The sequence below is a fragment of the Wolffia australiana genome, chromosome 4, assembly GCF_029677425.1.
Source record: "Wolffia australiana isolate 7733 chromosome 4, ASM2967742v1".
NCBI lineage: Eukaryota > Viridiplantae > Streptophyta > Magnoliopsida > Alismatales > Araceae > Wolffia > Wolffia australiana.
The window spans coordinates 11,901,216-11,924,252 of record NC_135838.1 but is presented as its reverse complement, the minus strand read 5'-3'; the positions used below and the strand labels follow the sequence as shown (position 1 = coordinate 11,924,252).

At 46.4% G+C, this 23,037-nt stretch overlaps 1 protein-coding gene and 2 long non-coding RNA genes across 5 annotated transcripts; 1 reads left to right on the top strand and 2 right to left on the bottom strand.

Moving 5' to 3' along the window:
* Positions 1-3,237: 3,237 nt before the first annotated feature.
* On the bottom strand, positions 3,238-6,036 carry LOC144701956 (uncharacterized). 2 transcript variants are annotated; one of them, XR_013581152.1, is made up of 3 exons: positions 4,673-6,019; positions 3,951-4,006; positions 3,238-3,461 (listed from the first exon to the last, which is right to left on the bottom strand). It is a non-coding gene; the product is annotated as an uncharacterized LOC144701956 (long non-coding RNA). The 2 variants fall into 2 exon arrangements; XR_013581151.1 differs by having other exon boundaries at positions 3,238-4,006; positions 4,673-6,036.
* A 77-nt stretch (positions 6,037-6,113) lies between these two features.
* Positions 6,114-8,040, top strand: LOC144701957 (uncharacterized). Its single transcript, XR_013581153.1, has 3 exons — positions 6,114-6,246; positions 6,721-6,804; positions 6,991-8,040. It is a non-coding gene; the product is annotated as an uncharacterized LOC144701957 (long non-coding RNA).
* Positions 8,041-15,590: 7,550 nt separating this feature from the next.
* Positions 15,591-17,752, bottom strand: LOC144701954 (lipid phosphate phosphatase delta-like). Of its 2 annotated transcripts, none has more exons than XM_078573784.1 (8): positions 17,446-17,752; positions 17,274-17,369; positions 17,132-17,206; positions 16,903-17,033; positions 16,536-16,639; positions 16,324-16,452; positions 16,128-16,243; positions 15,591-16,043 (listed from the first exon to the last, which is right to left on the bottom strand). In XM_078573784.1, exons 1-8 carry the CDS (start codon positions 17,677-17,679, stop codon positions 15,699-15,701), a joined length of 1,230 nt encoding a protein of 409 aa, XP_078429910.1. In that variant the 5' UTR covers positions 17,680-17,752; the 3' UTR covers positions 15,591-15,698. The 2 variants fall into 2 exon arrangements, with proteins under 2 accessions (XP_078429910.1, XP_078429911.1); XM_078573785.1 differs by having other exon boundaries at positions 17,298-17,369.
* Between the last annotated feature and the right edge of the window lie 5,285 nt (positions 17,753-23,037).

Below are 23,037 nucleotides of genomic sequence, written 5' to 3'. Positions count from 1 at the left end.
TACGTACACGATAATCGATGACGAATAGAACATGAGGTGTAGCTTGGCACCCCACGTTTTGGAGACTCAACCTATCGATTGGGTTAAATCGATCCAACATTAATTAATCTATACAATGATATGATTAATTAATTTGGAAGGCTAATAAAGGCTATTGGGTTGCTGGAGTTATTTACTAGACTAATACATGGGCCTAGAGGGTCACAGGCAAACGGTCTTTTAGATGGCGGAAGAAATACCCACTTAGTATAAATAGCAGAAGGCCCTGAGTGAAATTCATCCAAGCCAGAATTATTCAGGGGCCTTCTCCTTCTTCTCCCCTCTCTCCATGACTCTTCTCCACTCGATATGATCGGGACATCATAATGATGGTGATGGAGGTTGAATGGGGCTCGTCAACGAGGAGGAGATTCGATGTGCTGAGGACCGTGTGGATACTACTACAGGCTGCACACTTGACCGACTCAATTCACCTCACTCTTGGATGCAAAAAGTCACGGATGTGATCCGTGCACATGTACTTGCTCATTCATTTTATCGATGCCATTAGATTTGCAAGTCTTCCATTGCATATCGTTATGATTTCTTTATGGGGGCCCATCTCCCTATTGACATGGGAAAACACCAACAACCACTTCGTGCAGCACGAGCCGATGCCTGTGACCAATCGTTCAAGTATTCTTCATCTTTGGCTCCCATCTTTCCCTCCCCCATGGGAGAGTTTTGTTTATTGTTTTCTAGTCTAGGATCATGGGAAGATTGTTGCACGCCTCTCCACGTCGAGTCGTCTGTGGAACTGCCATCACCAATCTCCGCTGTAGTATTCTCTAGGAATTCTCCATCAAAACTCATGGTTCTTGATCTGTTCTGCTTCAAGAATCATCAAGAACGTCTTCTTGCACTCGTCTTGAAGCCCGCGCTCTCCTGTCCGCGTTGTACCACCGCCGTCTGCCGCTCTGCCGCTATCGTTCGCCTTGCCACGACCGTAATGCTGTTTGGAACATCATCGACGTCAGGTCGCCTCCGCATGCCGCTCCTCTCACGTGCATCGCATTCTTGCCGCGCTGTGTGAGATGCGCGACTACAGTCTATCTGCCACTGCCGATCTTGGGCATTGACGCCTTCGCACGCATTCGTGTGCGCACATCTCCACGTCCTCGCACCGTGGTGCCGCGATATTGCCAATGCTTGCGCGCCGCAACACCCAAGTGTCATCAGCGTTCGCGCTCTGCGGCACCAAGGTACCGCCAACACGCACACGCTCCAGCGCCAAGGCGCTGCTAGCACCACCCGCTGATACATCTAGGCACCGCTTGGACCCAGTCAATTCAGCGCCAAGCATCAGATCCTTCACAACCATACGAGCGTCCCTTCACACCACTGCTCTCTGTGCTGCCAGCACCAATGCAGCACCCTACAGTGTGCTGCCCTGCGTTGGTGTTTCCATGTCCATAGTGACCCTGCATCTGAGCACTATTTGATGCAAAACCCTTATGGTCGAGATTGATCGGCGCTTATTACACCACAAATGAGGATGATGAATTCAGTAGATATCCATATAAGAGATGTAATTGGAGAAAGTAACGACAAGTACAACGAATTAACTAACAGAGTTTGAAGATCAGTTAAATTGACGAAGTTCGATTGGGCACAATCGACTTCCCGACATCCCTTTGGACCAAATCTGATGCGTAAGATGAGGGGTAGTCGTACTACCCGTCATCGAATACTGAAAGGAAATAAAGTACTGCGTAGGCGGAAGAGACGGTAGAACCTAAGGGTAGATACCCGTCAATTTCATGGCCGATTAGTACGATCAAATCCAAACAGGTTCTGGCATGTCAACACGTCAATTTGCGCTATAGAGGTGTCGACTGGATCAGGATGCAGATTAGCCGGCGGTGTACAGCAGGCGAAAGTAGCGAGGTCGGTCAGGGGCTCTAGCAGTTGACGGCTGATGCGTGCGTGCGTGTGCAGCAGAATGCACACACGGCAGAATAGTCACTATAAGGCTAGACGCACGCGGGTGCGCGTAGGCACTCAACAAAGGGCGGTGCAACTAGCGGCATGTGCGTATGCGCGCGTGGGCGCTCGGCAAAGCAATGTGCAACAGGTGACTGCACGTGCGCGTGTGGCGCTGGGGAATGGTGGATGCATGGCTTGGAAACGACATTGGTGCATGCAGGGGCAACGTGGCGGTGTGAAACTGGGCAACCAGCACACGTCCGGGTTGTGGATGCGAAGGTGGCTCGTGACAGAATGAATTGCGGTGGATCGGCGGAGCCTTGGCAACTGAGTTGTGAGGGAAAGTGATTTATGGGTTTTCTTGGAAGCAAACCACCCCAAGAATGAGGGGTCTTCGAGTGCTCAGGCACAAGAAATCCAAGAAGAGGAGCCTGACCCTCCTGAACGTGAAGTATTCTCCAAGTGAAGCTCCTTGAATTATTGGGGGATATAAAACCTCATGGGGGAATAAGCTGCCTGTCTACTAAGAAAACACATGGGCTGGATAAAGGATGCAGTCATGGAAAACAAGGCAGAGCCATAAATCCCAAATAAGGCAGAATAGCCATTTGAATAAGGCAAATGCCATAGTGTACACCAAGCACACATCTTGAAAAAAACATCCTGCCACCCATGTGTTGTAACCGCCGTATCTATAGCTATAATGTAGAGGATTGACACATTTCTTGCACCAAGCCCATCCTTAGCAGTGGAAGGTGGATAGTGACTTGAGTTTGAGCTAAAGTGAATTTAACCTCCTTACTTATATAATATATTTACTTATAGGTAATTGGAATTAATGAGATGTCTGTTTGAGATCACGAAGTGAACGGAAGTATATACTTGGGGGAATTTCTAAATTTCTAGCCTCAAAGACACTAGACTCCATTCCCCACAAGTCCCAGACTCATTTTTGGCGAAATTATTTCCTAAGTGCTCTCTTGAATTTAACGTTAATGGTATTTTTCATCCTTATGTATACCATTGCTAAGGGTCTAGCAATGTTTAAGTAGGTGGGTAGTTGACGAGTCATTAATCAGGAATGTACATCAACATTTCTTAAGGGTTTATGAAGTCATGAAATGAAACAAACATGCATTTTTTGTTAAATTCCATTTTTATGCACTTTTCATTCATTATGTCAAATGTCACGTTTTATTGAGTTTTTGCATTAATAAGAGATAGCAAAAATTTTGTTAATTAAGTAGAAAGATTATAAGGAATAAAAAATAATAAAAGAAAAAGAATAAAGCAAAAATAATATTAAAAAGATAAATAGAAGAAATAAAAAATGGGCTCCTATGGAGCTGCCAAGGCGCAACCCAAGGCAAGCGCACAACGGGCGCCACCCACAGCCACAGCGAAGGCCGCAGCCGCAGGCGGGGTCTTCAGCGCAGCCAAGATAAGTCCCTCCCAAGTGGCTACAATGATATTAATGACTCATGCCCAAGGTAAGCCTGCATTCTTTCAATTCATTAAGAATATAATTGCGGAATTGCGGTTATAGCAATCTAAATATACCAAAGATACATTTCTCTCATTGAGCGATCTTCTTCCCCATTTAGGTTGACCATTCCTAGATTTTACCTTAATATATCCCACAATTTACGATATCCAGTATGTCTAGAGATACCCTACCGGTTATAACCATACAAGCCAATCGCTTTACAAGAAATGGATATTTCAACCGGTATACCAAAAGGAAAATAAAATGAGTCTCAATGGCATTCAAGAACTGCAACGAATTATCCATTAATTCTTTTTGTGCTAATTTTTCTTGGATTTTGAATAAAATAAAAATAAAAAAAATAAAATGGAATTTCCCTATCGTAAAACTTACTTATAAGAAACAGTGATGGAACAAAATCAACATTATAAAAGGTTAAAAACGTTGAAAAACAGGGTTTTCTGGAGAGAGGTGAAAAAAAGTGAATTACTCCACTTACATGCAGTGAATATCAAAAGCAGACCAGCAGACTTTTTGCTCCCATTCTAGAAATCCCTGCAGTCAAAGGGGGAAAAAATGAGAACACAAAACAAATGGCTCCTGCACGTGTTGGCATCATCTCTATGAATTTAGTTCTCCTGGTGGTGTTTCTCTGTCATATAAGAATCTCATCAGCTTATCTTCAAGAGATTGTGATGATATAAGAATCTGTCCAAGAAAAGAAGAGTTTCATCCAGAAATTGTGCGTGTTGCGTTTTATAAAAGTGATGTAGGACGTCGTCGGGGATGACGTCCGGTCGACACCGAATATGATTGTTCGGTGCCAATAAGTGACGAAGTATCGGATTACAGCGGTGTCGTCGTTTGACGGTTAACCCTAGCGGGTTATGTAACTACGAGATGATGAATGCCCTATGTGTCATACGTGCAGGCTTCGACTCGAGGGAGACCCCGAGCGCAAAGCTTGGGCGGGAGTTGCCAGGTGACGACGACAGGGGCCTGTCGAACCTCGTCAGAGCGATGAGGACGTCTATGAGCGAACGGACTCAATCCGCCAGGCTTGCACGTAACAGACGTACTCGTCCGTACCGGTAAGACACTCACAATCGTAATTATCTCTCGTTTAGCCTCTCTCACCTACCTAGCCTTGGCGCGGTGATGACGGGACGAAAGAATACTGCAAGGGAATAACTAAACGAGCGACGGGAGAGGACGGCGTACCTCGTCGACGGTGGCTCGTAGTGCAGGATCTCGTCTTCGTCGGAGGCGTGTCGGAACGGGTGGGGCGGAGAGGCGCCAGAGTAGACACGGCGGCTCGACGTGCAAATTTTGCCGGAGCTTTACCCAAAGGTCGGTTGGGAGGATGATGATGGCGGCAGCGTCGGCGGTTCAAGCCAGTGGACGGGTTCGCCGGCGCAGCTCGGGCAGTGCGGCACCAGCAAAAGGGGCGACCGGATCAGTCAGATCGGTCGACCGGGTCGTTTGGACCGGGCAGTTTGGTCGACCGGGTCGATTGGTTCGGTCTGTTCGGTCGGGGGGAGTCGGTCGGACCGGTCGATTCGATCGGCCGGTTCAAATCAGCGGGGGTCGGTCGGTCGGTCGGTTCAGCGGACCGATCGGGTCGGTCGGACGGATCGGGTCGAACCGGTCTGTCGACCGACCGACTACCTCGAGAGGCCGGGTCGGTCGTTGGATCGGTCGGCCGCGAATCGGACGATGCAGTCGGTTGGGTCGCGGATCCCGGGCGGCGGCCGGACATGGCGGTCGACTGGGTCGTGGATTCGAGTGGTGGCCGGTCGGGTAAGAGGAGGTGACATCGGTGTGAAGAGCCGACATGCGGCGTCGGGGCCCTCACGGCGTCAGCGCGGGCGAGCGGCAGGCGCGGGCGCGCAGGCCGGCGAAAGCGGCGGCGGGTAGCGGGGTCGCGGCGGAGCGCGCTGTCAGCGGACGGCGTCGGCGTCCGTGGGTGCAGGGCATCGACGTCTGGCTGCACCGGCGGCGGATCCCTCTGCTTTTCCTTCTTGCTCCCTTCTTCTTCCCTCTTCCTCTTCCCTCTCTTTGTTCACTTCTCAAACGAGGAAGGAGACCAGCAACTGTTCGATAAAATGCCTCAATGAAATTACTTGTCTAGGGCGGCCATCTCCTCCCTTATATAGTGGGGGGAAATGGGCCCTAAGTGGGCCTTAACTGGTCCATTTGGGGAGCCCTTATAAGTGGGCTCCCCTTTACAAACAAAGACGAAAAAATCAAGGGAATAAGGGGAGATTAAATGGAATAAGGAGAGGAAAAGGGGGACGGGCAAGGCGGGGGAGGGTCATAGGACCGCTCCTCCCCCTTGACAACAAAAGGTGGACGGACGAACGACGTCGCAAGCGCGACAAAACAAGACAAAAATGGGACGAACGGAAAAAAGACAAAAACACGGGAGCGAGAGAGACAAGAAAATGGAAAGGATAGCTGGAGCGGCTTCACCCGGTCTTCAACGTAGAGGGCGCGCGGCGCGGATGACGTTGATGAAAATCTTCGATGGCGTGCACCATCAAAAAGTTCTAGTCATTTATGAAAGTTCCTGACTCGATAACCCAGTAGTACCTTATAATCATGCAGATTTAAATGTATAATCGTGAGAAGGTTTTTCTGATTTTATTTTTCGTTCAAGCCGCTCGCTTGTCCTCGAAATCATTATCCCCATATCCTGGCTGGAGAGAATGTTTTATTTATACTTTTTTTGGGACCAGGTCAGAGTTTTGTGCGAGAAAGCCAAAGAGATCTTGATGGAAGAAAGCAACGTCCAGGTCAGTTTATTTATTGTTTTTCTCGCGTATTTAAGCCTTTCTACTTGAATTATTTTTTCTCATCGTGCAGACAATTTTTCTCTTTCAAAATTTCTGGGACTAAGATCCGTCATGTAATACTAACAGTATTAACCCATTTAATGATTCTTATGTATACTCTCAGCTATTTTGGGTGTCTGATTCGGTGTTTATTATTTTAATTGGGCGATTCTTACGGTTGTAAGTGTTAACATCCATAGTTTTCCGTTGGTTTGATCATGTTTTTAAGACCCCTTTGTATCAAAGTAGATGCCTCTCTGTTTCTAGTCTCACAGTATTTGTGGTTCAGGCGTCACAGTCCTCATGAATAACATGATTTAATGTTAGAGGCTTGTTTTTCTTTGCTTGTCCCTCCGGATTTTTTTTTTTCAGTTTTTATCATCTTAATGGTAAAGTTTTCTATCGGTCTGATGTTATGTGTTATGTCGAATTCAGCCTGTGAAAAGCCCTGTGACAATATGCGGTGACATCCACGGCCAATTTCATGACCTCGCGGAGCTTTTCAAAATCGGTGTCAAGGTATATTTTGCGTTGTGCTCTTTATTGTATGATCTCCTATTTTCAGCAAATATCCATTTGTTTTTATCGAAACTGTCTGGCATTTCTTAGTCCCACATATGCCCTTTAAATAATGGGTTAATAGCACGAAATGTCCGAAACTTTTTCAAAAAATCTGAGATATAACCTAAACTTTTTTTTTGGCAGGGTATATCCCAAACTCTCTAAGTCGACGCCGACATATCCCAGGGATGACGTGGAATCCAACGTGGCTGCCAGGTGGATTTCCGGCCAGATTTTGACCTGGCGGAATCCACCTAGCAGCCACGATGGATTCCACGTCATAACGGGGATTCCACCTGCCAAGTGTTTTCCGATAAGAGAGAGAGAGAGGTATTCTGAAGAGAGAGAGAGGGAGAGAGAGAGAGAGGCATTCTATAGAGAGAAAGAGAGGCGTTCTAGAGAGAGGCCTTCTAGAGAGAGAAAGGGAGAGAAAGGCATTCTAGAGAGAGAAAGAGAGGCATTCTAGAGAGAGAGAGGCATTCTAGAGAGAGAGAAAGGGAGAGTGAGGCATTCTAGAGAGACCCGACCGAATCAAATCGCGCGGGAGAGAGAGGAGGCGCAGAAACAGAGACATATACAGAGAGAGAGGGGAAGGTTATCGGCGATCGTCTTAGATATTGGAGAGAGAGAAAGAGAGTGGGGGGGGGAGAGAGAAAGAGAGTGAGATTTATCAAGGGTTCAAGAGAGAGAGAGAGAGGGAGGGGAGGGGAGAGATTTTCTGCTTGGGGATTTTCGAGGGTTCAATTAGAACATATTCTAGATCATGCAAGGGACGTCAAGCTCCCAATCGTTCAGAAGCATCGTGACGCGTGTGCATTGCAGACCGAGTACAACGGTGTAAACCGATGCTTGATTCTTTATATTACAGACGTTGCGGCCTCCTGTGAATGGTGATTTCGTCATAGAATAAAATATCTGACGAAGATTGAAGGGAATCACAAACTCCAAATTGATTGACTGGATCGAATGAATCTGATCCCCACGCACACTCCCGTAATCGCCGACCCGTGCCCTTGAGCAAGCCAAGAATCATCATGCTATCGAACTTGCCATCCCCCGGCCAAGCAGGGCTCTTCCCCAAATCTCTCTACGTGACCATCTCTCTCAGACGAGTCACTCCGGGGCTACTGGACAACGTTCTATCCAACGGATGGCTCGACGCCATGGCTGCTTCGGCCCCTCCAAGAAGAAGGATTTGCAAGGACGCCTTCGTCGACTCTCTACAAGACGATCCAGAAACTTTCTACCGTCTTTGGATGGTAACTTCTCTCGATCCTCTTCAATCTCTGAAGAATCTCTCGTTTCTTGCATCTTAATGGGGATGATTCTCTTCGCAGCTCAAGTACCCTTCTGCATTGTCGGCCTTCGAGCAAATCGTGGAGGAAGCCAAGGGGAAAAGAGTGGCCTTGTTCCTTGACTACGACGGCACGCTCTCGCCCATCATCGATGACCCGACCGCGCTTTCATGTCCGATTCTGTGAGTTTTCTCTCATTTCCCTGCTCATTCCCTTCTTCTCTTCTCTCTCTCTCTCGAATGCCTCTCTCTCCCTTTCTCTCTCTCTCTAGAATGCCTCTCTCTCTCTAGAATGCCTCTCTCTCTCCTTCTCTCTCTCTCTTCAGAATGCCTCTCTCTCTCTCTTATCAGAAAACACCTGGCAGGTGGAATCCCCGTTATGATGTGGAATCCATCGTGGCTGCCAGGTGGATTCCGCCAGGTCAAAATCTGGCCGGAAATCCACCTGGCAGCCACGATGGATTCCACGTCATCACCGGGATATGTCGGCGTCGACTTAGAGAGTTTGGGGTATACCCTGCCAAAAAAAAAGTTTAGGTTACATCTCACATTTTTGAAAAAGTTTGGGACATTTCGTGCTATTAACCCTTAAATAATATCATGTGCTTTCCCCTGTCCACTATATGGTCATTTTACTTTGGAAATATCTTGAGATTGGCATATTTTTTACTCAGAAATGATGCTCCTTGAAACTTTTGCAGTTATTTTGACATGGTCGACGTCTGAAGCTTTATGGGATTAGCTACCTTCTGCCAAAGGTTCGTGCTAGGATTCAGTGCCCCAATTACAGATTTCTGACAAAAGGAGAAATTTGAATGGACCCCAGCGGCCGATAAGACCTTCAAACTTGTAAAGAAACTTATGATGGAGGCACTAGTCGTCAAATTACCCGACTTTGGAAAGGTATTCGAAGTCGCTTGTGACACCTTCAGAGTAGGCATTGGAGGAGTCCTATCTCAAGAGGGACATCCAACTGAATATTTTAGTGGAGAACTAAGTGACACCGGCACAAGATATGACAATTATGATCGGGAACTCTATGCTCTAGTGTAGTCGTGACGACATTGGAGGCACTACTTATTACCAAGGGAATTCGTCTTGTATTTTGATCACAGTGCCCTTAGGCACTTACACGATCAACGAAAAGTAAGCGACTGTCATGCCCGGTGGATTGCATATCTACAAGATTACACATTCGTTATCCAGCACAAGAAGGGCAAGGATTACGCAGTAGCCGATGCCCTAAGTATGCGGCCATTAGTTCTCAACATGATGCGAACCCAAATTTTGGGTTTTGAACAAATTAAAGATGACTATGAGGATTGTCCTGACTTTGGATCTACACTACGCGCTCTAAAAGAAAGAGCAATTTCTGAATTACTGGACTACTATGTTTCAGACGGATACCTCTTCTATAGACAGAGGTTATGATGGCGCGGCACCGTCCGACACTACAGGATCGTCACGTGAGGAGCCAGCACCATCATCGAGCCCGCCACCGACACGTGTCCAGCCGACACGACGAGTCGCAGCGTCGACGCGTGACCCTGGGTTCAGATATACGGAGTGACGACACGCCACCTTCAGATCGTTTACTTTTCTTATTTTCTCGTCATCGCTTTTCATCTTCACCATTTTGTCGTTGTAGCTAGGGGAAGAACCCATATGAGGATATCTTCCCCTCCCACCTACATTAGTGGGCCTTACAAGCCCTTCATTTTCTTGACTTTTCTTTTTTTCCTTTGTTGTTTAAGGGGGGCCATTTTCATCCTCCCTATATAAGGAGGGTTGGGCGCCCCCCCCAGACTCACTCTTGAATTTTTCAATGAAAGTTATAACGTAAGAATTTGAAGAGTCACGTTCGTAAGAGGAAGAAGAAGAAGAAAGAAGAAGAAGAAGAAAGTAGAGAAAGGAGGAGGAAGAAGAGAAGAAGAGAGAAGAGAAGGGGAAGCCGTCACCCCTGTGCCGCCACCCTACCGGTCGCTGCCGCCGCCCCTCGCCGCCGTGCCCTTCCCAAGCGTCGCCGCCATCTGTTCGTCGCCGCCCTCCGTTCTCCTACGCCACCACCGACCATCGGCCTCTCTGCCGTTCGCCGTGCCTCCCCGCACGTTCTGCCTCGCCACCGACCGCTGGACCTGTCCGCCGCCCGCCCAACTTCCCCACCCGAACAGTTCTGCCGCGGCCCGCCTGGTTCACCGGCCGCCCGCTGCTCGATCGTGCGTGTTGTCCCGAGTCTGCATACGCGGCCTGGTGCCCTACGCGCGCACGACGACGCTGCCCCGCCCGTCGCTCGCGGGTCGTGACAGACGCAGCTGAGAGGGGAGCTTGCCCACCACCGCCGCAGGCTGTCACCTCTGTCCACGGTCGGTGCAGGCCCCCCCCCCAGATACTCGCGCTGAGCCGGCGCTGCGTATTCGCCGCACCCGACGCCACCATACGCCGTGTGCCATCGCCATTCCACACGGCGCCCTGCCATCACGATGCCGGCGCATTACCTGGCCTCAGACCACTCGGTGCTGTCCCGTGCTGCCCGGTCGGCCGAGTCCCAGGCTCTCCACCCTCGCCAAGCATCCTGCATCGCCACCCTCCACTGTCGGTCACGCCTTCCCCCCGTATGCGCCACCCCGACGCCGGCGTCCTCAGCTTGCTGCCTCCTCCAGATCTCATTGATACGAGATATCCGTCGCCAGCGCGACGAAAGGTACCCCCAATTCTGCTACTCTTCACGTCTTTTACTTTCTTCAGTTCGCTTTCAATTTGCCTCCTCCGCGCTCGGGTTAGACGTAGGTGAGAGTGAGACAGATTGAGAAAACGACGAATTCAACAAGGGTCTTACCTGGCTGGTACGAGTTGGCGAGCCCAACGAGTGGGAGCATATTAGCGAGATATTCCCGTTCGGTGACTTACTAGCCCTCGACCCTCTCGGGTGAGGTTCGGGAGGTCCGTTTGACCTCACCCATAGCTACCCCGTCAATCTCTGGAACGGCATCTCCGCATCTCGGCACTCGCACGTACGACACGTAGGACTTCTCGCATCCACGTCATCATCCATACCTGTCCATTAGCATTATCGGACGATGTCAAACGTCGTTGTTCGATAGACTTCCTGATTCGATACCGAGCTGCTACCCTCGGTGTCGACCGGACGACGTCTTGACGACGTCCGGCATCAGGTTATGTATTCCATGTACATCATTACGTGATTTGCTCATATGGGAAACTCACGCTGGAGGCCTTAGTAGTCATTTTGGGGTCAACAAAACAATCCAAGCCGTAGAATATCAATTCTACTGATTGTCACTAAAAAGAGACATTGGCAAGATAGTCTCACGTTGCTTAACGTGCTCTAGCGCCAAGATGAACAAACAAAACTCCGGATTATACACATTCCTTCCAGTATCTAGTAGAACCTGGGATGATCTTAGTATAGATTTTGTCTTGGGACTCCCAAAGACATTACGACGACACGGCAAGATAGTACCACAACTTGGTTATGGTTGTCATCGATAGATTCTCAAAAATGACACATTTGTGCTGTGCTCCAAGACCTTTGACGCTTCTCGCATCGCACATCTCTTCTTTGACAACATTGTCAAACTTCACGAGTACCAAACATTGTCGTCTCGGAGCGTGATGTGCGATTTACGACCTACTTTTGGAAGACACTTTGGGTCCTCATGGGAACCCAACTAAATTTTTCCACTGCTTTCCATCCTCAAACGGATGGTCAAACTGGACCTGTCAACTGTAGTCTAGGCAACTTATTATGATCCATCATTGGGGATAATATCAGTTTATGGGATCTAGTGTTGCCTCGAGCGGAATTCGCCTATAACTCTTTAGTCAACCGTAAAACCGGTACGACTCCTTTCAAAATTGTGTATGGTCAACTACCCCCCCAGCCCTCTAGACATCATGCTATTAGATGATCATGTTAGAATTTCCAAGGAAGGGTTAGATTTTGCACAACATATTAAAAGCATGCATCAAAGCATCCATTCACGCATTGCATTTCAAAATGACAAGTACACGGAAACTGCTGATAAAGGACGACGGTCCGTTAAGTTCAAAGAGGGAGATCAGGTCATAGTTAGATTACGTCCTGAGAGAAATTCTCCAGGGGTCACTACGAAATTACATCCTTGTAGTGCCGGGCCTTTCTCGATTGTCCGGGTGATCAATAACAACATATACGTGGTGAGCATCCCTCTAGAGTGGGGGATTTGTCCGACCTTTAACGTAAGCGACTTAGTGCGCTACCATCCTATGCCACCAGATTGTAAACCTCACAGCCCTTCGAGCTTAAGTAGAGATGAGGATGAAACACACTTACCACCCATCCCCTTTCAAAACCTTTGAGGCCGGAAAACATAAATACAGTACTATAGAAAGTAATCGACACTGTAGGGGAGCGGTTGGGCCGCAGATTTCTTGTTTGATGGCAGGGCCAACCTTCTTGAGAAGACATGTGGATCACGGAAGTGGATCTACGACGACTTTGACCAGAGCAAGTGCAGCCAATCGATGACGTCATTGACATCAACTTGTCAGAGTTGAGTTCCTCCTATTTCGGGAGGATGATGGGGGACCATCCCGCTATCGACACGGGAAGATGCCAGCAACCACTTCGAGCAGCACGAGCCGATGCCCGTGACCGATCCTTCAAGTATTCTGCTTAATGACACGTCAATGAGCATATTTTATTTTCTCATATTTCAAATGTAATTTCTTTTTGAATTATGGACAGGCCTCTCTGTGTCCGTCCTTTTGAATTGTTGTAGTTTCATTGTTTTAGGATGGCCGCTTGTCAAGAGACTTCCTTCCCGGTCTGATTGGGCATGCCCTCGACACTATATAAAGGCCGACATGCCCGAGAGGACGTTTTTCAGTTGAATTTGAAATTGAACGTTTTCTTCATCTTTGGCTCCCCTCTTTCCGTTCCCCTTGGGAGGATTTTTTAATTGCTTTTGAGTATTGGATCATGGGAAGATTGTTGCACACCTCTCGACGGCAAGTCCTCCGTGGAACCGCCATCAATGATCGCCGCTGTAGTATTCTGCTCATAATTCTCCATTAAGAACTCATGGTTCTTGATCTGGTCTGCTTCAAGAATCACCAAGAACGTCTTCTTGCACTCAGTCTTGAAGCCTGCACCCTCCTGCCCCCGTTGTACCACCGCCGTTTGCCGCTCTGCCACTGCTGTTCGCCTCGCCACGATCGTAACGCTGTTTGGAACATCATTGATGCCAGGTCGCCTCCGCACGCCGCTCCTCTCCCACATGCGTCGCATTCTTGCCGCGCCGTGCGAGACGCGCGGCTACAGTCTATCTGCCACGGCCAATCTTCGGCATTGACGTCTTCGCACGCATTCGTGTGCGCGCATCTCCACGCCCTCGCACCGTGGTGCTACGATACCACCAGCCCTTGCGCGCCGCAACACCCAAGTGTCATCAGTGGCCGCGCTCCGCAGCACCAAGGTACTGCCAACACGCACACGTTCCAGCGCCAAGGCGCTGCTAGCACCACCTGCTGATACATCCAGGCGCTGCTTGCACCCAGTCAATTCAGCGCCAACCATCAGATCCTTCACAACCATATGGGCGTCCGTTCACGCCACTGCTCTCTGTGCTGCCAGCACCAATGCAGCCCTACCGTGTGCTGCCCTGTGCCAGTGTTTCCACGTCCATAGTGACCCTGCAGCTGAGGGCTATTACCCATCGCCACCGCGCAAATTGTGCTTGAATCTTCTCACCAGATCACATTATTTCAGACGTCGGGCATAATCCCAGGTTTGATCAATCCCCTTATGCTCGCAGTTTGTTTATTTTCTTTAGTATTGTTGAAAGATTTTTTCCGTTGCCTCTGAGTGTACCTTCCTTGATTAGAATATAGCCATAACTTGTGAGAGATAGGACTTTCTTCTTGGTAAATCACTAGTCATTACCAAGAGGTGTTGGACGCTGTTGGGTAATTCACTTTACCCCTCATCTCCTAGTGTCTAATTGGTCTAAAGGGACGTTGAGAAGTCTGATTGTGATTCCAATCAAACTTCGTCAACTTGGTTGATCATTCGAATTGGACAGTAATTCTTCGTACTTGTTGAATTTTAAAGACCGCATCATATTAACTACAAATCACCGTCCATAACCTTTTCCCTCTTGTGCTGCTCTATCCCGGCCATTACATGTTACATTATTTCTTCATCCAGATCTAGGACTCTAAACCCAATACTGTTAGTATTTCTCATTAGGCAATGTACAAAATTATTTTATAAAATATGGATGAATAAGGTTCAATGAATACATATTTATTCACACTCTCATGATAATTTAGAATTCATTCCCACCATATATTTTTCATTAAATTAGGTTTGGGTCATGGAGGAATACATAAAAGACCTAAAAATATGTTAGAATTAAAAGTCACGTAGTTACAAATTTCTCCTTGTAGATTTAAGCCTTACTTTCTCTGTACTGGTAAGTAAATTACAATTGTTCATGTACAGACAGTAAGTCTTAAACAATGTTAATTTATCCTAGTTTTTTAGTTCATCGTGCATTGTATTTGGCATACAAAATACACTCATCACATGGCATCCACCAGTCTTGCTATACAATAACCTATGGTTAGTTATCACCTAGTTAGGATTTCACTATAACTAAGATGAAGTTGCAAATAATGCATATCTATAATACCTAGATCAGACTAACGTGTTAGCCTATGAGATACTCTTGAATCGGCTTTGCTGGGTTGGAGGATGTAATAGTCACAAGTACAACTATCCTCGGAAAGAGTCAGATGGTATTTGGCCATGATTCATTGACAACTATGAGATACATCAAATAGAAAAGGCCTTCTTAATAATCTTACACTCAGAGACCTTGCTAATGATGTTGACTTCTGATTGAAAACACATTATGGGCTCCTTCGCGAGTTTCCCTTGAGTGTCAGGCACACTACAGTACACTTGAGTGAAGAAATCGGGTGCCTATTATGTCTTGAAATTGTGGATTTTAATAAACCCAAACTTATAAATGGTTATAAAAATTTACACATCAATTTGATAGGGCAGGGGCGAAAATTTCCCCTGGAAGGTCATGCCTTTGTTTCCCTCTCCTCTACCATTTTCATCCAGGCCACCAATCAGAGATCATCGTCCTCCTTAACATGTATCCTCGTGATCAGACCCCCCCCTTCTTCCCCGTTGTTTTATTTCCCTTTCTTCTCCCTCTCCTCTCTCGCCTTCTCTCTGTGTTCCTCTGTTTTATTTCCCTTTCTTCATTGCCCCCTCCTTTCCCTGTTTTTGTGGGTTTCTCTGCCATTTTTATTCATTCCCTGTTCCCCCTCCTGAATTTGATGCGCTCGTCGCCGTGTTCGTGTCCAGAATACATGTTCGTGTCTTCGCTGACAGAGATGGGTTGGGATGGAATGGCTCGGCCCACATGCATCATTTGATAAAAGCACTCCACCTTTTCAACAGAAGCTTTGCTCGGTAGGCGCTGCCTACTCGGCCCGATTCCTCAGACAATGCAATGCTCTGAACACCCTAGTTTGAAGTTCAGAAGCCGAAAAGGGAATACACGGGAGGGGCCAAGTGAATCACGGACCAGGCTAGACCTGCATACTGGGCGAACCGGATGCCGGTATCCACATTGACGTACCCACTTTGACTGCTGCCTGTCTTCCCATTGTCTTTTGGGTTGATCAGTCCGGGAACATAGCAGAATGATCTGGCAGGGACGGAGAGGGTGGTGCAAAGAATGGGCAGCAACCACTTGGCCAGGGCCTTGCTGCAGAGTTTGGCGAGAAGAATGACGGGTAACCCCAGAATTGTCCTTCCGGCCAGCACCTGAAGAGATATATCCGTCGTGCCACTGCCCAAGCTCTGCTGCACGCCCATCACCTTAACAATCCAACAAACTTGAGTAAAAAAACCATTGGCGGAAAACTGAAGAGAAGAGAAGGAAGAGGGAAGAGCATTGCTTACAATACCAAAGACGACCCCATTGAAAGCCGTGTGGTACTCGAAGCTTGGCGTGAAGGACTCGGGCGTCGGGTAAGCAAAGCAAAGCAGCAGAGACAGCCCAGCCCAATAAGGAATAACTGCCATTTCATCAGCTGAGTTAGAGAGAGAGAGAGAATGGTAGTGAATTTGATAGGGCAGGGGCTGCTAGCTAAAGTACCATCGTGCCCGGAGACGAGGAATTCGTCCACGTAGGCATGCACATAGATCCAGAGTATGAGGATGACGATTCCAAGGCATGTTCCAGCCAGCACATCAATTATGCTGTGCATGCCCAGGTACACTCTTCCTGCGGATCAGGATATTTGTGGGATTTTATGAGTTTTTGAGGTGTGGGTATGCGTTCATGGCTTGAGAAGAGCTCATCTTTACCAAAACCGATGAGCAGGACCAGCAGAACGGCTAGGAAGGTCGCCATGGCAAGGTAAATGCCATCTTTATGGAGGCCGTTTACTGCCATGTAATGAAGCAAGAATCTGCAATGAAACAGAAATAGTGTAATTATTGACAGTATCGTGTAAACAGAGTGCAAAATATTTCATTAACGACAGTACTTTTTTTTCAGGCAAAAAATGACAGTATAATTCGAATCAGCTTTTTATTCTTTTCCAGGCAAAAAGGGAAAAAATTAATATGAACTCGATAGATGATGTTTTGCTTTTGATATTGGACACAATGTTCGTCCAAAACATATAAATAAAGATAGAATTATTGTCAAGATTGAACGTAGATATTGTACCCGGAGAGGCAAACTGTGTTGAGAGCGTGAGAGGAGGGGAGACCATATGTCGTGGCATTATCTTCCTCCTCTTTGGTCGCTGTTACTCTTCTCACAGGGGGAGATCTGGGTCTTGGGGCCGACGCCATATCCTTGAATTTCCAAATTAACCCACAGACTCTGACCATTACGATTTGAACATCTTTGAATCTGTACAATTTTCATGAACATGATGATAATGGAGCATCACCTTAACTGAGTTCCCGATGTACACGCAAAAAGCCATCAACAGCGTCATCTGTCTGGCCAGCCTTCTATGCTCACTCTGTCACAACGCAACCCAAATTCAGAGCTACGGAGAAGAAAGAATCAAATCTATCAGGAAATCTCACCCAAAATAACAGGGGAAGAAAAACCTTGTAGAAAGGAACAGAAACGACGCAGCAGATGGCGGAGAAGAAGGCGTCGAGGAAGGCATGCTGCCATCTCTGCGATAACCCCACGATTTCATCATGATCTGATAAAAGTTACAGAGAAAAGGGAAGAGTAATGGCGATCTAGGACCTGGATAGAGAGGATGAGCGAAGTTTCAGCGTCCACTCGGCGCGAAATCCACGGCCGAACCAGAGATCTAATTTTTCGGGTGAGGCCTAGCGTTGAAGATAAGACAACCCAAGCCATTATCGAGAGCAACAAGAGGACTTGGCAAAGGACGACACCATCGCCACGAGCACCCATCTCTACTCCACCAACAACTACATGAAAATTTCCCCGATTGCTTCGTGGAAGGGGGTCCATCGGCGGAATTTCTTTTCAATGTTCGTCTGCCGTCGTTTCCTCGACCAGGGAAAATGGAAGAGACTTTGAGCGATCGTTCGTGGGTGGGCTTCAAATAGTGGTCATTGTTCATTGAAGCCGCCACGAAGGTCAGAGCCGTCTCATGCAACCTCGAGCTACCTGCAGTCCTCTTCCACGTCGCTCTCCAGAGAGAGAGAGATATATATTGAGAGAGAGAGCGAGTGGTTGTAAGAAGGGCATTAAAATTAATAACTTTGACTATCGAGAACAACGAGAGGACTTGGCAAAGGACGACGCCATCGCCACGAGCACCCATCTCTGCTCCACGACCAAATACCGGAAAATTTCCCCAAAATTCTTCGTTGAAAGGGGTCAATCCGGTGAATTTCGCCTTAAGGTTCGTCTGCCATCGTCTCCTCGACTGGGGAAAATGGATGAAACCTCAACGATCGTTCGTGGGTCGGCTTCAAATCGTAGTCATTGTTCATTGAAGCCGCCACGAAGGTCAGAGCCGTCTCATGCAACCTCAAGCTACCTGTAGTCGTCTCCCACGTCGCTCTCCAGAGATATATATATATACTGTGAGAGAGAGTTATATATGATTGAGAGAGAGAGAGTAAATAACTTTGACTATCTTAAAAGACAATGAATTAAATGCATTAATGAGGATGGATGAAAAAAATAGTTTGATTGTGTGGGGTTTTTCTCTATTGGTTTGACGAGACTTTGGTTAACTTAGGTGGGGCTCCAGGATTCTGCATTGATCTTTAGGGTGGCCTGGTCCATCAGCCAATAAATTAACAACTTTATGTGGAGCTTGAGGCAGATTACTGCACTTGATCTTAACCAGAAGGCTGAGAAAGGTATATTAATGCTTGAAAATCACGTGTTCCGAAGAAATGTGTATTATAAGCATGGTAGTTTCAAGCATATTTGGGGATATTTGAGTTAAAAATACTGAATAAGAAAATAAGTATATTTTATGGATGTTTTGCAATTTCGTCAAATGTTTATCGGGATCTTTTTTAAAAAAAACATATTTTTTTACAAAATTAAGTGTGGCTATTTTTCATACGAAAAATAATCACAGTCCAGCGAGAGGAAAAACTTGCCCAAGTGGCAAGCTTGTGTTTATTACCCAAAAAAGGTAAGTCTTTGTTTAAGGCTTTTGAATAGGCTCTTAACCTTTAAATGTGCTATACAAGATATTACTAGATTTTTATGTTCCAATTTTTATTAATTTTAAAAATATATTTACCATTAGTAAAATTTGATCCCCCATCGTCATTAACTCTAGAGCATTTCATCATATCTCACATCACTTCAGTAGTACAAACAATCATGTCTCTATCATTAATACATATTTGATTCCTTGCTAATTGACAAATCCTCGCATGGTTCATGACGATGTTGATGGCGTAATGGTTATGAATTCCAAACCTTAACCAATATGACTAAATTATCCACAATTTTATTAAATATGCATCATGACGTGTATAGTCAATGGGAGCCAAGAAACCTTCCAAGGTACTTTTATATGTTTATTGTAGGAATAGCCTGTTCCGGATTGTCTCGGACGTGGAAGATGGACTAAACAGGACGAATTTTGTCCCGTGCGATATCCGGATTCAGTGCAGGGACGAAGGACGGGACAAATTATTTTCTCACGGTTAGAAAACAGTCCCGTCCAGCCTTGCGGGAGTAATTTTCGTCCCATCCAGTCCTCCTGGGATGAAGTTTTGTCCCATCCCTCGTCCCGGTCGAAAAAAAACCAATTTTACTCTTTTAATATATTAAAATATATTTTTTCAAGTTTCTAGGGAGCTTGCAGAGGAGAGAGAATGCGAAGGCCCATATGTACAATTATTTCTGAGCGGCGTATGTTTGCACGCACGTAAAAAAACAGAGACTTTGATGCAAATTGTCAGTGCAAGGCCACATGGCTACATCTCCACCTTCGGATGTGAATCCGGCAGCTTTCCATCCAGATTCGTCTGTCCAACGTCTGAGACATCCGGACAAACGATTGTTTTCATCCCATGGGACAAAAGTCATCCCCTACGATGCTCCCCGGGAAAAATGTTGATCCCAAAATTTGCCCATATCTTTGGATGGGACGATTCTTTCGTCGCATGACAAAAAGACCATCCCGTCCACATCCCAGCACTATTGGAACCGGTCATGAGGATTCATAGACTATGGAACGATGTAAGGGCAAGTTGGGCACTGACTAAAATGGATATTACAGTGGGTTGAAGGCTTTTTGATGAGCTCTTCTAAGCTCATGAGTTTCTGATTAATGTATGAAAAATTATGGAGATTATCATTTTTAGAGATCTAATTTTGGATTTTAAACCTATGCAGGTATGTTTCACTTCCTGAACTTGAGGATTCAGGAATTCAACCATGCAATCTATTGTGCTCAGTTGGGTTACCTCCAATCTATGTGCCGCATAATACAGCAATGACGCTTAGTATCTCTGGAACACTTTGGACATATGGAGTTTAATTACGAATGACCCTTATATATATAATTAAAAGTTCTTCAAATTTTATAAATATTTCTTATGTTCATCAGTGCCTATTATAAATAATTGTATCGTTGCCTTAAGTTCATTCCATTTTATATTCCCATCACTATGTATAACTTTTTAAACATGCATCTCATAATATTGCCACCACTACTTAGATACCTCAAATTCTCTACTTGTTTGTACCATCAAAAACATTTTTTAGTATTTATCTTACTCATAAAAAAGTTTTGAACAAGATCAAATATTATCACAACATCGTCATCTTGCTTGAGATGGTATTTATTATTTGTATTAACATCTCCACCGCATGTTCCATATTATTAATTAAATATTTAGTAATTATATTCAATTATATTGATAACTACAGTCGCTATATTTTGGTTATTTTGAAACATATCTTCCTAAATAACTATAATTTCCGAATTGTGTGTAGCGGGGCAGAGGAGCAGTGGGAGTCACATAAGAAATATGGAAGATGACGGTAAAGGGTCCATGAGAGAGTTCGAGAATACTCGGTATCTTCTATAGCACGAGGTGTAGCTTGGCACCCCGCGGGCTGGAAACTTAACCTATCGATTGGGTTAAATCGATCCTTATTTAATTAATCTATATGTTGATATAGTTAATTAATAAGGTTGGTCAATAAATATTCTTGGGCCATTAAAGTTATATTTTTCTTTGGAGAAAAATCTTAAGTGAAATATAAAGAGAGAAAGGGGGTCTCATTTTAAGCACCCATGAAAGCCTCATTTGAGAGTCCCCCCCCCCTCTCCACTCTCTTCTACACTCATCCAAAGAAGAGTATCTTCATGGCGAGGTGATCTTCTAGATTCTCAAGAAGAAGTGAAGAAGAAGACGTAGAGATCCAAGCGCCAAGTGATCGCGTGGATTCTTCTAGAGGCCGGACGCGTGAACAGCTTCAGAACGATCTCAGAGCGCCAAAGTCAATGGTGGAACGAGTTCCCCAAAAGGTACTACAAATGTTTTGTTTTATAGATCGATTGAGAATCGATCGACCATGATTCTGCATCCATGGAACGTATTTTTTCCATGGAAGAACCAAATCACAGAACCTAGCAGTAGGCACGTGGCTCGTGGTTCAGAATTTGTTGACAATCTGTGGCGGTCGAAGTAGGAGAGGCGAAGAGGCGCCAGAGAGCAGGCGGTGGCTCGATGAGCGATGAAGATGCCAAAGCTCTAGTAAAGGTCGGAGAAGTCGAGGGAGGATGGAGTGGCCAGTGGGGCGGTGGCTGAAATGTCTGCAACGCACGTCCACGCACGGCATGCGCGTCCAAGGCGATGGGACGCAACGTCCAATGCGATGGGACCCAACGGGTGGTTTGAAGCTAGGTCGAAGGCTCATCGTGGAAACACCAACCCCGTTGCATACAGGGTCCTCGACTAAACAGGTGTTGGGTGCAATTGGATGGGATACCAGATGCCCGCCGTGTCCACTGCGTGGAGAGCGTGACAAGGGCCGTCAAGCAGGCGGCATTTGGGGCGCTGGAAGTTGGGGTGTCATTGATGATGTTGGACGTGACAGTGACCGATGAATGATGGTGGCATCCATCGCCGACGGTGTCGTCATCTGACGAATGAAACCCTAACGGGTTATGTAACTCCAACGTGATGGAATGTGTCCTACGTATCGTATGTGCAGGCTCCGACTCGAGGGAGGCACTGCAATCCAAGCTTGGACCGGGGGGTCATCGGGTGATGGCGACGGTCACCTCTCGAACCTCGTCGGAGTGACAAAGGCATCTACTGCCGAACGGATGCTGTCCGTAGGGTGATAATCTCAATTTTCGGGTTAAAATTTGTCGTTGGCGATTGAGATTATTCAATAAAAAATATTTAACCGCACTTAAAAATACTTAGTTAGTGATGAGTACGGATCGTCTCCATAGGGAACGATGATTAAGGAATTACTTTCTTATACTAGTCATGATGGACGAGAGGATCGACGAAAGCAAGATTTGATGACGTGAGCTAGTGATATCGATAAAAGATACGTGATTATAAGCTAATTTAACCGAAAGAAAAGAGTAAGTGATTGTGATGGATATGACGATGAACAATGGTATGAACGAGGATAGTGGTTGGATATGGAGTGGTACGATGGCAAGGATGGAGAGATGAGAGAATGGGGACGTAAGTGAAGTGATAAATGAAACGTTGATTAAAAAAACTATAACTATGATAACGATGATGTTGGGAGAGAAACAACGTAAGGCGAAGACACTTACCTTAGATCCTTACATTCTGCCAGGATCACGGCGATTTGCGAGTGCCAGTAAGCTCCCCCTCTTCTCTTTTGTCTCTTCCCACACACCCAAGACACCAAGAACACTCTTGATGGATCTCAAAACTGATGTAATACAACCTGCCGGGATCGATCGGCTCGTATTACGCCACAAGAATTCGATGAATAATTTCGTGAATGATACGAATATATGACGATGAAGAAAACGTCGAATGAGCAAGACCCGGTCGTTTACAAGCAAGGAAGAAGACCTCGCCGATCAAGGGGAAGATATTGATCCTAGATCAAACTCCCAATTACCCTCTTGATCGACTAGACGACTACGAGTTAAGGGGCGTGTGACGGCCCTAAGATGTACGGCGTTCAAATCAACGAATATCCTTTCAACCAAAAAAATAATATCCTATCTCTCGACGAATGTGGCTAACCCTATCCGTAGATTATATTGAAAGAGGGCAGCGGACGAGATAGGGGAAGACGACACTGAAGGCGGTAATAATACTGGGAATGACGGAGAGGAGACAAGAGGGTACCTTGTATGTCGATAGTCCACGGCGTGGG